General features: G+C 25.6%; 1 protein-coding gene across 2 annotated transcripts in view; it reads right to left on the bottom strand.

Moving 5' to 3' along the window:
* Window positions 1-14,322, bottom strand: part of LOC136087586 (uncharacterized) — a 144,847-nt gene that overhangs the window by 18,390 nt on the left and 112,135 nt on the right. For both annotated transcript variants that reach the window (XM_065810785.1, XM_065810786.1), the window contains exons 16-19: window positions 10,532-10,754; window positions 5,695-5,840; window positions 5,248-5,541; window positions 3,045-3,353 (exon numbers count right to left, since the gene is read on the bottom strand). In XM_065810785.1, the coding sequence (XP_065666857.1) occupies window positions 3,045-3,353; window positions 5,248-5,541; window positions 5,695-5,840; window positions 10,532-10,754 (972 nt within the window). The remainder of the gene's footprint in view (window positions 1-3,044; window positions 3,354-5,247; window positions 5,542-5,694; window positions 5,841-10,531; window positions 10,755-14,322) is intronic.

Here is a 14,322-nt window from a genome sequence, read left to right on the forward strand (position 1 = left end):
AACTTTGACATTCTTTTTGCAATAAGAAATTCATCAGAGACCTTACTATGAACCTTGGCTTAAAAATAAAAACTTTTTCTGAAAAATAAAAACAATTTCTAATAGCCTTAGTTTAAAATTAAAACACTTTATTTTTCTAATTGTTGTTTGCACTCACCAGTAGTGCCTACATAACTAAATCAATGCAGAGATTAGAATAAAAACATCAATAAAGAAATACCATATCAGATTGTTGTTGTTGGTGACTCTAATGCTTACTACATTGAATGACTCGGCTCTAACACCACGGACCCTGCTGGCACTAAATTTCATAACTTCTGTACTTCTCAATCTCTTACAAAATTAGTTAGATTTATGACTCATTTTCCCTGATAAAGCAGAACTATTTGCAAAAACTTTTTTCCAATTCAACTACTAAACCTTATGGCTATACTCTTCCTGCCATTCCAGTTAAACAAGTTAACCCCTTGTAAGACATTCAAACCACTCCAGCTTCCATTGGTAAAGTCATATCTCAATTAAACTCCTCTACAGCTTGTAGACCAGACATCATTCCTGTCATAGTCTTACAAAAGTGTTATCCAGAACTCTTTTCAATTCACTCTAAACTATTTAATAAGCGCTTGACTGAATCTTATTTTTCTGCTTGTTAGAAAGTGGCATTTGCGGTTTCGATTTTCAAAAACTTTAAAGAATATTCTAACCCAACCAACTATTATTTGATCAGTCTTTTCTCTATTATTAAGGACCTTCAGCCTTTGATCAACAAGTTTCTAATACCTTGTCTCAAGTCTAATAAATTACTTTCTGACAATCAATACGGTTTTTAATCTTCTTGTTCTACGACTGACTTGCTAACTGGTGTGACCGAAAGATTCTATTGTACTTTAGATAGAGGTGGCAAGACAATAGCTATTGCTTATGACATATCTAAAGCTTTCGATAAAGTTTGGTATGCTAGTCTTCACCATAAGCTGGTTTCATATAGCGTATCTTGAAAATTTTTTGAGATTATCAAATCTGGGGTACCTCAAGGTTCTATCCTTGGTTTTATTTTGTTTCTTATCTACAATAGTGATCTTCCTGACAACCTTACAGTGACTCTTTATTTATTATTGTGGATCTTTATTTGTTTTTTTTAATAAGTTTTATTTAAAGTTTTATTTTATTATATACAACTCAACTCTTTATATTATTATACTCTTTATTTTACTATTAAACAGTTTCTCATATAATATCTTAATTTATACTATTTATTTTATTATTTTCTCATTAATCGTGTCTTAGTAGTCTGGAATTTTTTCCTCTTTCACTGAGAAAAAAACTGCTACCAAAAAAATTTTTAAATACCTAACTACTGATAATCATAGTGAACAACTAGTATAGATAAAGCAAGACGTCAACTCAAGTAAGAAATGAGCAGAACAAAAAACCTGAGGTTACACGACTGGAAAACAATCCTAAATACAAGAAAAATAACAAATGGGTTTAATGAACAACAGACTTTAACTACAGAATGGTAACTAATGCATACAAAATTAATGCAATTTTTTCTATTTTGTCCAGAAAATTGCTATGAAAAATTTAAAATTATATCTTGCATTACTGTGAGTAAGAAGTAGTTACAGAGTGGCAGTAGAGTCCAAAATCACTTCTGTATTATGAGAAAATACAATCAAAATCAGCAAACAGCAGTCAAGTTTGTGAAGCAGATATTTTCTGACAACAATATTGCAGAAGAAGATGGCAACAAAGATGAAGATATTTATATGGAAATTACTCTGCCGAGGAAACCCTCCACATCAAATTTTAGTAAATTCAATACTTAACAGAACACTCCATCCGATGCTGAATCGCCAATTAAATCAATTAATGAAAGTAATTAAGTTCACTGCACATTGTTTATCAAAATGTCAAAATGATACCAGCTAACATAATTATGAAAAATTTTCAGGGAGGCGTAAAGTACATCAGCAGACACGTAGAAAAAGGTTTTGAGTGATTCCAACTTCAGGTTTATGATGTAAAGGCTGACCAAATAAAGCATAAAACGTTTACAAGAGGTTACTAATAAAATTATTAGCCATTCGGGCAACAACTCTGCAAAGATATACACCCATAAATTGGAGTGTTAAAGGCTTCTGAGTAATTTCAATGTAGAAGAAATAACACAATCAGTCAATTTCTGAATAACTGACAGTTTAACAGAAATTATCCAGAGTCAATGACTGCACAACTGTGCTGCATCATCTTGATGTAGATGAAAGCATGTTACACAAGTACTTAGTGGATTTATTTTAGGGCATTGATCATGCATATGATTGCCTCCAACAAGAAGATGTTCAAGTCTGGCTCCAAGATTCATATACTTGTTACAGTAAAGTTCTGGGTCAAACTATCTAGCCTCAACTGGTGATTGCAAGATATAATATGCCCCACTCGCAAATTTAGGATCTGAATTGGAATTTGTGAAACTAAACAGCTCAGTGAAGCCATCAGATTATAAAACTACTAGAAGCATAGCATGGTGGAACTCTTACACAAAAAATTTGAACAAACTACACAAATTGACAGAAAAGCAATTACTAAAGTTTTTTATTTAAGAGCAACATTTGCACCAGATTTAAGTTAGAAAAAAGTGTGAAAAATAAATAATAAATTCAAAATAGTTCACAAACAACAAACTCAAAATCTCAATAAAAAATGTAGTGAAACTAGAAACCAATATGGGGGATAAATTGTTGATAGATAGTTATAACTTTTGTATGTTTAACTTTCTGTAAAAATTTTTAAACTGTTTGATTATATTTATGTTATTTATGGTTTAAAAACTCAGTGAAATAAATAGTACATTTTTATTCACCAATTTTGATTATATTTATTACGAATGTTATTTAAAGCCATGATTTTGAATCACTAGGTGTTTATGGGATTTCTAAGAAAAGTCCAGATTTGCGCAACCCTGAATATAATGATGCATTATTGAATATTACTAATGGTTTTAAAATGAAATATGGTTAAAAAAACAATTTATTTAAACTTACCAAAATTAATAACACCACTAAACGATCCAATACCTTTCCTATTATAACCAGCTATTTTAAGAGAATACTGAGAATATAGTTGTAAGTTCTCAAGTTGGTACATTGATTGGTTTGTATAAGTTATATTGACCATTACCCAAGGTTGATCAGGAATGTCTACATCTCCTTGTTTAAGAAGCTTATATGCTATCGTGTAACCAAGAGGTCTTCCTCTCCAATCATTTTGTTTTATGTGAATCCATAAAACATTTGTTTTATCTGGGTAATAATATGATGTGGCTGTTAAACCAGTAGGGGCTTTTATAGGTACTGAAAAGAAAAAAAAATGATTTCAAATTTATCTAAAGTTTGAAATAATTATTCTATTAAAAATATTTTTATATAAAAAATATTTCATAAAAAAGAAAAGTTTCTTAGTTCTTTTCTAAAAAAAACAGAAAAAAAAAATTTTTTTTTTTTACATTTTTTCCATAATTGGTTATTTGAACAACATTTGAACAATAAAAAAAGTTGTAAAACTTTTATTCATCTTTTATTCAAAAATTCACCTCCAAGAAGTGAATTTCGGAACAAAAAGTGAACACAGTAGTATTGAGCAAAAAGTGAATACAAGTTGAGTGCAGTACTACCAGCAGAGGCGTAGAAAGAATTTTTTGGTGTTCCAGATAGGTAACTTCCAGACATGGAGCAAACTCCAAACATTTTTATGTTTATACTTATGTCAAATAATGAGTGTTTGCAAAAAATTGTGATGATTGGAGGCTGGGAACAAAAATGCCCCAAAATTCTCGCCCCCCCTGCCCCAAACGTGAGAGCAACAAGTTGATGAAGTATTATTTGTACTATTCTTAACTAGACTTATATTCATCGATAAATTTTAGATTTCATTTAAAAATATTTTAGCGTTCAAAAATTATGACCATATAAAGTTTAAACCCCCCTCAATTTGAGGGGGTTGCACATTTTATATAGCAATAATTTTTAAACGCTAATAGATAATACTATGAAACTTAAAATTTATCGATGAATATAAGTCTAGTTAAGAATAGTACAAAAAATACTTCATCAACTTGTTGCTCTCACGTTTGGGGCAGGGGGGCGAAAATTTTGGGGCTTTTTTGTTCCCAGCCTCCAATCATCGCAATTTTTTGCAAACCCTCATTATTTGACATAAGTATAAACATATAAATGTTTGGAGTTTGCTCCATGTCTGGAAGTTACCTATCTCGAACACCAAAAAATTCTTTCTACCCCTCTGACTACCAGGCACAAAGTATGGATTAAACTCTGAACTTCTTGCTTATGAAGGGAGAGCTTATATAAATATATATTTAACAATAAGCTCTAAACTGCATTGAATCATTTTATAATAACAAAAAAACAATTTGAGTCAAAACAAAATCATAGACCTATATAAATTTAAAAACCAATTATCATGCTTTAACAGCCTAATTTTAAATTATATGAAGTTATATGAGGTTTTAAAATTATTTTTGAACTCAAAAAAATACTAATTCATAAATAATACACTAATACATTTGAATAATATGTAAAATTTTTTATAACTAATTTCTTATAATTTCCCTACTTTTCTTTCATTGGATTTTCAATTAATTTGAAATTGTTTTAGCATGCATTCAATTAAGTATACAGTAGCAATTTCGTAGTATTCTGTTGCCCCAATAGTAAACCAATTATTACTTTGATTTAAACGTTTAGAAATTTTTTTTGTTTAAAAATTTGTAAGCCTTCCTCCCCAATGCTTCAATGGGCTCTGCAACAGATGTGGCAGCTACTAATTTTTCAATTTTATATTTTATTTGAAACTCTCTCAGCCCTAAAATCTCAAACACTAACCTTATTTAACATGGCCGCTGCATAAAAAAACTGGTTGAGCAAGGTACTTTCAGAGGTGTTAAATTAAAAATTATTGTCAGATTGAAAAGATTGTACTTAAATAAAATGCAAAATCTGACTTTTTATGTAACCTATCAATATTTATCAAATCTATCAATAGTACTTTAGAATAAGAAATAAATAATACATTTATGACATTTACAGACATATTTCAATTTTTTTTTATGAAAATTAATGATAAATAGTTTTTTTTTTAATCTTAAACACGTCATAAAATTGTTTTTTGAAATCAAACAAATCAATAAATACTGTTTGCCTTATAACTATAAAAAATAAAGATACCTACCTGCCTCATCAGTTTTGCATGCTAACTGTGAATTTTTCCCACCGCCATCTTTAGTCAAAGCAACTAATACTATGTTATAAGTAGTAAATGCATCTAAATTGATTACTTTATAACTAGTGGACTCTGTATTTAATGAATCATCTTGAATTTCTTTCGTGTTAACTTTTTGATAAGACAATGTATAGCCTATAAGTATACCTTGAAGGTACCCAGGTGGAGTTGGTTGCCAACGTATGAAAATAGAACAGTAAGTTATTATATCACATTGTAGATTGACAGCAGATACAAGAGGAACTAAAATTGTTTTTTTAATTCTTTAAAAAATTTTAAACTATACAATTATTTTTAAAAATACTTTTAAACGAAGCTTTGGAGCCAATTTTAATTAATTTAACATAATCAAAATCAGACTTCAAAATTCGAAATTCTTTTAAAAATGTTTTAAACCTCCTTCTTTGGTTTTGATTTGAACTCCAGAGCTAAATTTTCCTTGGTATTTTGTGTTAGCAGATATGTTGATAATATAAATTGTATTTCCAAACAAGTTTGTGATGTTGAAGAGTGTTGCATTAGGATTGTTTAAATTTGTTTGCCTAATAATAATGAAATATAAAATGTCATTGAAATTGATTATACAGATTTCTAGAGTTAACAACACTTATTAAAGTTAACAACACTTAAAACTTAAATTACTTTAATTATTTGCTTTTTTTATCCAAATTTCTGCAACAAATCACTTTGTTGCAGAAATATATTTTATTTTACACCTAGTTCTATGTATTTAACTCTATGTAACTAATGTATATATTGCCTATTTTGGTAGTCTCCAGTATAAAATCCAGTATGTCACCCAAGTTTAAAGACTAACAGTGAATACAATCTTAAAAATAGAGGTTCAGATATTTTAACAAACTTTAACCTTTAAATCAATTTGAAAATGGTGCTGTCTTATTTTGGGTATTAAAGGAGCTATTTTTTTAATTTTTAACTTATAAAATTATTAAATAGTTTTTATAATTTATAAATATTTTTTAGTAACAAAACTAAAACAATAAAAAAACTTTTTTGAATAATCTTGCTTTTTTTTTTTTTTTAATTTTGAGTACTGTGAGTTAAAAAATGATAAAGAAAAAGTCAAAAAATTTAAAAAATAAATTTTAAATTTTGATTTACAAAATTTAAAAAATCATTATTTACATAACATATTGCAACTTGCAACAATGCTATGTTGCATGTTATATTATTTCGGCTGATCGATTGTATACACACATGATCTAGTTGGTTGTAAACAAGTTGTTACTTTTGAAGCACTTGCAGATTGAATAAATTTGATTAAATAATTTTTATTATTTTCAAAGAAAATTTAAAACCTCAGTTGTTTTACAGGATGAATTGAATGATTTAGTAAAAAAGATGATTTAGTATACTGTCATGATAAAAGTGGTTTAAAAAAATAGTTTGGAATTAAATACACAAATGAAAAATGTAGAATTTATAGACATACCAAACTTAAAAGCTGTTCTTTTACACAATCATGACCTATGAAAAACTTATGAAAATCTAGACAATACCAATTAATTGCAGAATCAGGTAATTCTAGCAAATCTTGTAGTATTTTGTTGCTCCAATAGTAAACTAATTATTACTTTGATTGAGCATATTCTCCCTATTTATTAAGCGGATGGATGTAAGGAAACCACTGGCAGCCCCCTAATTTAGTATGACATTACACTGCTCACCTCAGTATGCGTATATATATATATATATATATATATATATATAATATATATATATATATATATATATATATATATATATATATATATATATATGCATACTTAGATATCTTAAATTACATTTTCAGGTAAAAAAACATCCTTTAAAGACTCTTTGTATTTAAAGAAGACAAAATCAAGTACACCATATGTAAAAACCATTAATTTAAATAGAGAAATTTAATTCTACATAAATTTTTTTTTTTAAAAGTCACAAAAATGCAAAGTAATGGAATGTTTTTAAAAACAATAAAAACATTTTTATTTTTTTCAAAAAAACATTTTGAATGTTTTTATATTTATTTTATTGGTTTTAATTATTTTTTATCTTTAATGGCTGCACACATCAACTGGCAAATAGGTAGAACATGCGAAGAGTACTGTTACATCAACAAATAAATAGGTATGTTTACCTATTTGTAAAAAAGTTTTTTAAAATCACATTTACTATTTTTAATATATATATATATATATATATATATATATATATATATATATATATATATATATATATATATATATATATATATATATATATATATATATATATATATATATATATATATATATATATATATATACGTATATATATATACATACATACATATATATATATATATATGTATACATATATATATATGTATACATATATATATATATATATATATATATATATATATATGTATATATATATATATATATATATATATATATATATATATATATATATATATATATATATATATATATATATATATATATATATATATATATATATATATATATATTAAAAATAGTAAATGTGATTTTAAAAAACTTTTTTACTCTGCAACATCTCAAACTCTTTTTCTTTTTCAAAATTATGAACAAATTGATGGTGTTGCTATGGGTTCTCCCTTATCAGTCAAAATGGATCAAGTTGTATAATAGAGTAAAAAACTAGTTTTTTATAAATGTCAAGTTAACAACAATTATTCAGCTTTTCAGATCATAAATCAAAAAATTCTTTTTCAGACTGAACTTTAAATAAATTAACCAATTCTATGATTAACACAACTTTTTTTTATATCTGTCACAAGATAAACATATCGAAATACTAAAACTTTTTTAGTTTTACTTTATTTTCATAAAAGTAAGTCTTCTAAAATGTTCAACTTAAAAAAAAAAGAAAGACTAATCTCAGTCTTGGTCATGGTTTTAAATCTTTAAAGTTGTAAAACACATGTTCTCTCAATCAATGTCTTGATTGAACCTATAGTTCTTATCTTAACAACATTAAGAATATTTCATTGTGTTTGAAAAACTTAAAAATTTTCATTATTTTAAACTTCCTTATATTGGAGAAGATTCAAATTTAACTAAACAAAAATTGTAAATATTTAAAAACGTTGAGTTATAAATAAGTCAGTTACCATAAGATTAGCTTCTACTTACTAAAAATTTCATAGAGAATCAAAAAAGCCCTTTATAACAAACAAGTGAACCATGATACTTAAAAATGACACTTTCAATCTAGTTCCTTAAACATCCCAAGTTGTTTCATTGTTTTTTTTATGATATGTTTTATTTCCTTTTTTATTGTACCACAATATCAATATGGATTTCCAACCTCTTGTTCTACTGAGTTGTTACTTGAATGCTTGACTGATTTAACACAAAGGTTCTATCTTGCAATATATGAAAGCTATACATCTAGGAATATTGCTCCTTTTTATATCAAAGTTTTTGATAAAATCTGGCATGCTAAATCATTTCAAGTGACAACTGGGGTACCACAGGGTTTCAATTTTTGGTCATATTTTGTTCCTTATCTATAATAATAATAATACTAATATTAGTATTACCCCCAATGATCAACTGCATAATATTTAAAAAATGCTGATGATCAACTATATAATTTTTTCTTCAATTTGTATTCAACACAGACATAAAAGATTGAAAATGATGTTGTTTGTAAAAGAAAAATTTAATTAGGCCTATAGGTAGGGTGTTTAAAAAAGTTTAATAAAATTATAAGATGTGAATTTTAATAATGGATACCAATATAACATGCTTTTTCATAGTTTTTTCATAGTTTTTCACATTGATTAAGACATTATAAAACTAATATATATATATATATATATATATATATATATATATATATATATATATATATATATATATATATATATATATATATATATATATATATATATATATACATATATATATATATATATATATATATATATATATATATATATATATATTATATATATATATATATATATATATATATATATATATATATATATATATATATATATATATATATATATATGTATATGTATCTATGTGTGTATATATAAAATTAACTAAAAATGTATAAATACCTTCATAAAACCTTAAAATTGCCTCTTACTAGATGATTTGGATCCACCAAATCAAGAAAAATCTAAAAATCCCCACCCCCTACTTACTAGATTGTTTAGATCCCTGAGTCTTAATAAAAAATCATTTAAATTTGATTGTTTAGAACAGGCTTCTAGAATGCGTTGCAATTAAAAAAAAAAATTATCTTATTGCAAATATTTGTAGCTTATGTTATGTTTATAAATATTTTTGGCATCCTTTTTTAGCCTTGATAAAATAGTTTATGCAAAAACAAGCAAAATGCAACAGTAAATAACTGTTTAGTATTTTTGCGACTCTGAAATTAATTTATACTAAAGTGTAATTTTATTTATAGGAAAAGCCAGAAATAAAAATTCAGTTTCTTTGCTCTATTAAAACATTAAAATTACACTTAAAACCAATTACAAATTTAGTTACTGTTTTGTAACTTCCTCAAAGTATTTTATATGAAAATTTTAAATTTCAACACTCAACACTGTCTAGCATACTGAAATAAAATAAATGTACGAAATTGCATTAATTGTAAACGTTTAATTTTTTTTTAATGGAAAAAAATATAAAAGAAAATAAAAATAAATAAACGCTTATTTAAGCAAGAAACTAATATAATCATTAAACATCAAGAATATGTAAAATAGATTTTAATGATTAATATGTTAATTATGATAATTTTAACTTATGTAGCAAATAATTTGGCTACCAGGTGTACATCTCTATAATACATACATGCATATAAAATATGTGCTTTCGTATAATAACTTTATGGTTTAGGTTCGGACAGGAATTATTTTTGTATAATAACATCTATCATTTTTAAGTTCAAAATTTTCATTTTTATTTGTACAAAAATCTATTTTTTTATTTGAAATTTTTGTTTGTCTTTTTTCTAATTATACCTGAAACTTTATGATTTTATCAAATTCACTACAAATATTTTGATTATACAAAATTTGTATATTTCTATAATAGCTGTTACTATTATGTGGTTGTTCTGTTAATAAAAACAAATTTATTTAGATTTTATTAAGGTTATTTATTAGGCTATTTTATTTTTTTAGATTTGTTAAGGTTTTATTATCTTTTCTAAAAAAATCTAATCAAAATTCACTGACCATTCTAAAAGCAAGCTTCCATTATATATTTTCGTGTCAAGACCACGTCTCTTTCTTTTACTTTGTAATTCAAAATCTGATTCTGAATAAACAGCTTTAACAATAATACTATAACCTGTTAAAACACCATAGTACTCATTTTGGTCAAGAGGTTTCCATTGTAACAATATGCTGTTTGTGCTATTTGAAACAACTGATATATTTTTAGGAGAAACCAATGGAGCTAAAATAATTTAAAAAGTGTGATTTGTAGCGATCAACAATAAAATAAAATTAAAACTTGTTAACATCAATAATGGAAGAAAAAAACATAATAAAAATAAAAAGCAAAAATCAACAAGAAAACACCATAACAACAAGAAGAGTTTCTTTCAAACAAAAAACATGGTTTTTTCGTTTATAAAGAAAATATATTTTACTTTTAAAAATATTTTTTTATTAAGAAAAAAGTTAATATTATAAAATATATAAACTTTATAGTAATTCGCAACTTTAAACATTAAACTTAAACATAATACTATAAAAAAATTTATATTTGTACATTGCAAACATTTATCTTAACTACAAAAGAGTAGAGTGTTTTTTCTTGTTAAAATTTAAATGTTTATAAACAGATTTAAAATATTATGTAAACTTAGGTTAAACATATAGAAATTTAGTGATTATTTTGAGATTTTATTATTTCTTGTATTTTATTCTTTATTTACTTTATTAAGTTTAAATTTAATATTTATTTTTGTTGAAAACATAAAGATTTTTAATTTTTATATTCTCAAATTTCTGAATATAAAACTATAAAAAAAATACCATTAGTTTACAATAAAAATTAAAACAGTAAAACAGGTTTCATGAAAATCTTCTTAACATTATTATCATTAAACTCATTTATGTTACAAAATTTAAAAAATTTGTACAGACACACTTTTTTTTTAAACTTAAAAACCTAAACTAAAAAATCTAAAATCTTTGATTAATTTTGATTTAAAAAAAAAAAATTTTTCCATTTGAAGAATTCACTATTTGGAAAAAATTCGTAAAAAAATTTGAGAAAAAATATATTGTTTTACATTGTTATAATTGTGTTACAATTAGTGAACTAATCTCTACATATATTTGATTTGATTTAATGATGGCATCATTAAAGCTATTTTTCTGGAAGCTTCTTAAAATGAACAACATTTTTTTTATTAATTCTTCACCATAAGTGATGCTGATTTCCTATTGCTTTTAAGGTAATATTACCTTTAAAGTAATAGGGTAGTGATGCCAAAATTAAAACAGTGCACAAACTGGAACACTTACAAATATTTTTGAAATAAAATGCCATATAGCTAAATTTTGTATTTTTTTTAGCAGACCATCTTATTTTTCTACATTTTGAGAGATTTTAAAAGTTCAAAAAATGCATGTGCACCATCAATTAAAAACTTTTTTGCATGGTTTTCTTTAGGTAATCTAATTTTGCACTAACTCTATATTGATTGTACTGTGTAAACTATCTGCTGTAGGTCAAATGGTTTTTAGTGTTTAATGCAATGGGACTTAAGATGCAAGTAATAACATAAACTTATTTTATAAGTTGCTGCAAGCATGATATTGCATTGATATAACAAAATAGTCTAAAGATTTCTTGACTGGAACTATAAAGTTTTCCTTACTTAATCAGTGATAAAATTAAAGGGTTGAAGAAACAGTTTTGTATATATTTTTAAATGTAATTCAAAAATATATAGTTACAATCTATTTATTTTCAAGTTAGCATCAACTATTATGAAAATCTTTTCATTTATTAATTAAAATGATTTTTAATTTATAAAATTGGTATAAATGGTGCTGAGTTCGAAACGCCGGTTAAATGATAAACACAATTCTAAGAAGAAGTTTATTACCACCACTACATAAATTATGATTACACAAAAGCAATAATGTTTTTTCTTTATCTTATACCTCCGAACATTTTATATTTATTTATTTTTAAATAGTGATATCTCTGTGCATATGTATACTTGTGTTAAAGTAAGTTAAACATTTGTATTTTATGAAGATTTTATCATAATTCAACTATTATGAATTTTATTTTATTAATTAAAATGATTTTTAATTAATAAAATAAAAGATTGTCATAATAATTTTTTAAACTCTTTTTTTTAAGCTTTTCTATATTTATTACCATTTCCATTTTAATCTTATTGTTACTTTTTTTTAAAGGGAGTGTTCTAATTTAGAAAACAGGTTGCTTAGTTTTTTATAGCTAAAGGGGTTTAGATTATTTTTGACATACCTATATACAGAACCTACCGAACTTTCATGGTACCATATATAAAGTCCAATCCAAAGTTAACAGCTACTATAGTTATCTCCCTATATCATACTATTTTCTTTATCCTGATTTCATTCTCTTCCTCAACAAATCTATTTTTTTAAATCTATTATATTGTTATAATATTTGTCCTTTCTTATTTAGAAAACTTCCGAAAACCCATTGCAAATGTAGTTAGACCAACTCTAGCATCTATCTATCTACTCTAACAATGTTTGAACCTCTCTCTTATTGCAATAGGTCACATCAATTTTTTAAAAATAGGAGCTTTTTAAGGAGTCTTTAGTATAGAACCACATAAGGAGTTCTTAGTTAAAGCTTTAGGTTGTTAGTAGAACTGTGGCAACTGCATAGCTCACATAACCATAGTAGGAGTACCATAGTCTATCTATAATTTAGTAACTGGCTTGTGGTCTTTGAAGTAACTTTTTATCAGTTAAATCTTACCATTTGCAAATCTCACCAGACTAATTTGCTCTTTGTCAGACTAATTTAAAGTTGGCTGCTTTATCTTCAGATCTCAGTGTTGACAATTATTATTCTTTGATTAGCAATGACTCCATATAATCTTGGCATAGCTCATACTTGGCCTGGGCATATACTTATGCATTAATTCACCTATTTTTGTGCTCTATTTGCTATTATTTTATGTGCTTCTTCTTAGAACCTCATAACTCAATTACCTTTCTCATTGTACTTTATTGTTCTCCTACTTTTCAGGACAGCATTCTTTAAGATATAATTTCTAACTAAATTGACTAAACCCTTTTTTTTCATGCTTCAGTTAAAATTAGTGACTTTAATCCTTATCACACTGAATGCCCTTGCTCTAACACCACTGACTCTGATGACACTAAAGCTCGTAAATTCTGTATTTCTCAATCTCTTACTCAGATACTTTTTTTCAAGACAACTCTAATCTAAATCCTTGATTTGTGTCTTGTCTCTGACCCTAGCTTGTGTGTATTTTCTCCTTGTCCTCTTTTAGGTGTTTACCACCATGCAATGACCTTTTTAAATCTTTTACGTTGTACTACTTCTTTGGATTCACTAGATTACAATTAGACTAATATCTGATTGTAATCATTTTTTTCATCTTTTTCACAAAATAACTTGCTTGAAAACAAAGCTTTTGTTAAAATTAAAATTCACAAAGACTTTTGAATTTTAACTTTAACAAAACTTAACTCTTCAAAAAAAGTATATTTATTAAAAGTACTGCAAACAACTATCATAATATTTTTGACACTCCTATATTGATGAATGGCAACTCTCTTACTCCTCTGCTTTACCTCTAAGTTTGCTACTTTATGTCTTCTTGGATTATCTTTCACTACTGACCTCTCGTGGAAATCATATATACATTCCATGCAATCTCTTATTCCTTCTGTATGGAATACTGTTTTTATATTTGGGCTGGTTCTTCTAATGACGTTCTTTCTCTTCTAGAAAATTTTCAAAAAGCAATGTA

The sequence above is a fragment of the Hydra vulgaris genome, chromosome 11 (genome assembly GCF_038396675.1).
Source record: "Hydra vulgaris chromosome 11, alternate assembly HydraT2T_AEP".
NCBI classification, from domain to species: Eukaryota; Metazoa; Cnidaria; class Hydrozoa; order Anthoathecata; family Hydridae; genus Hydra; species Hydra vulgaris.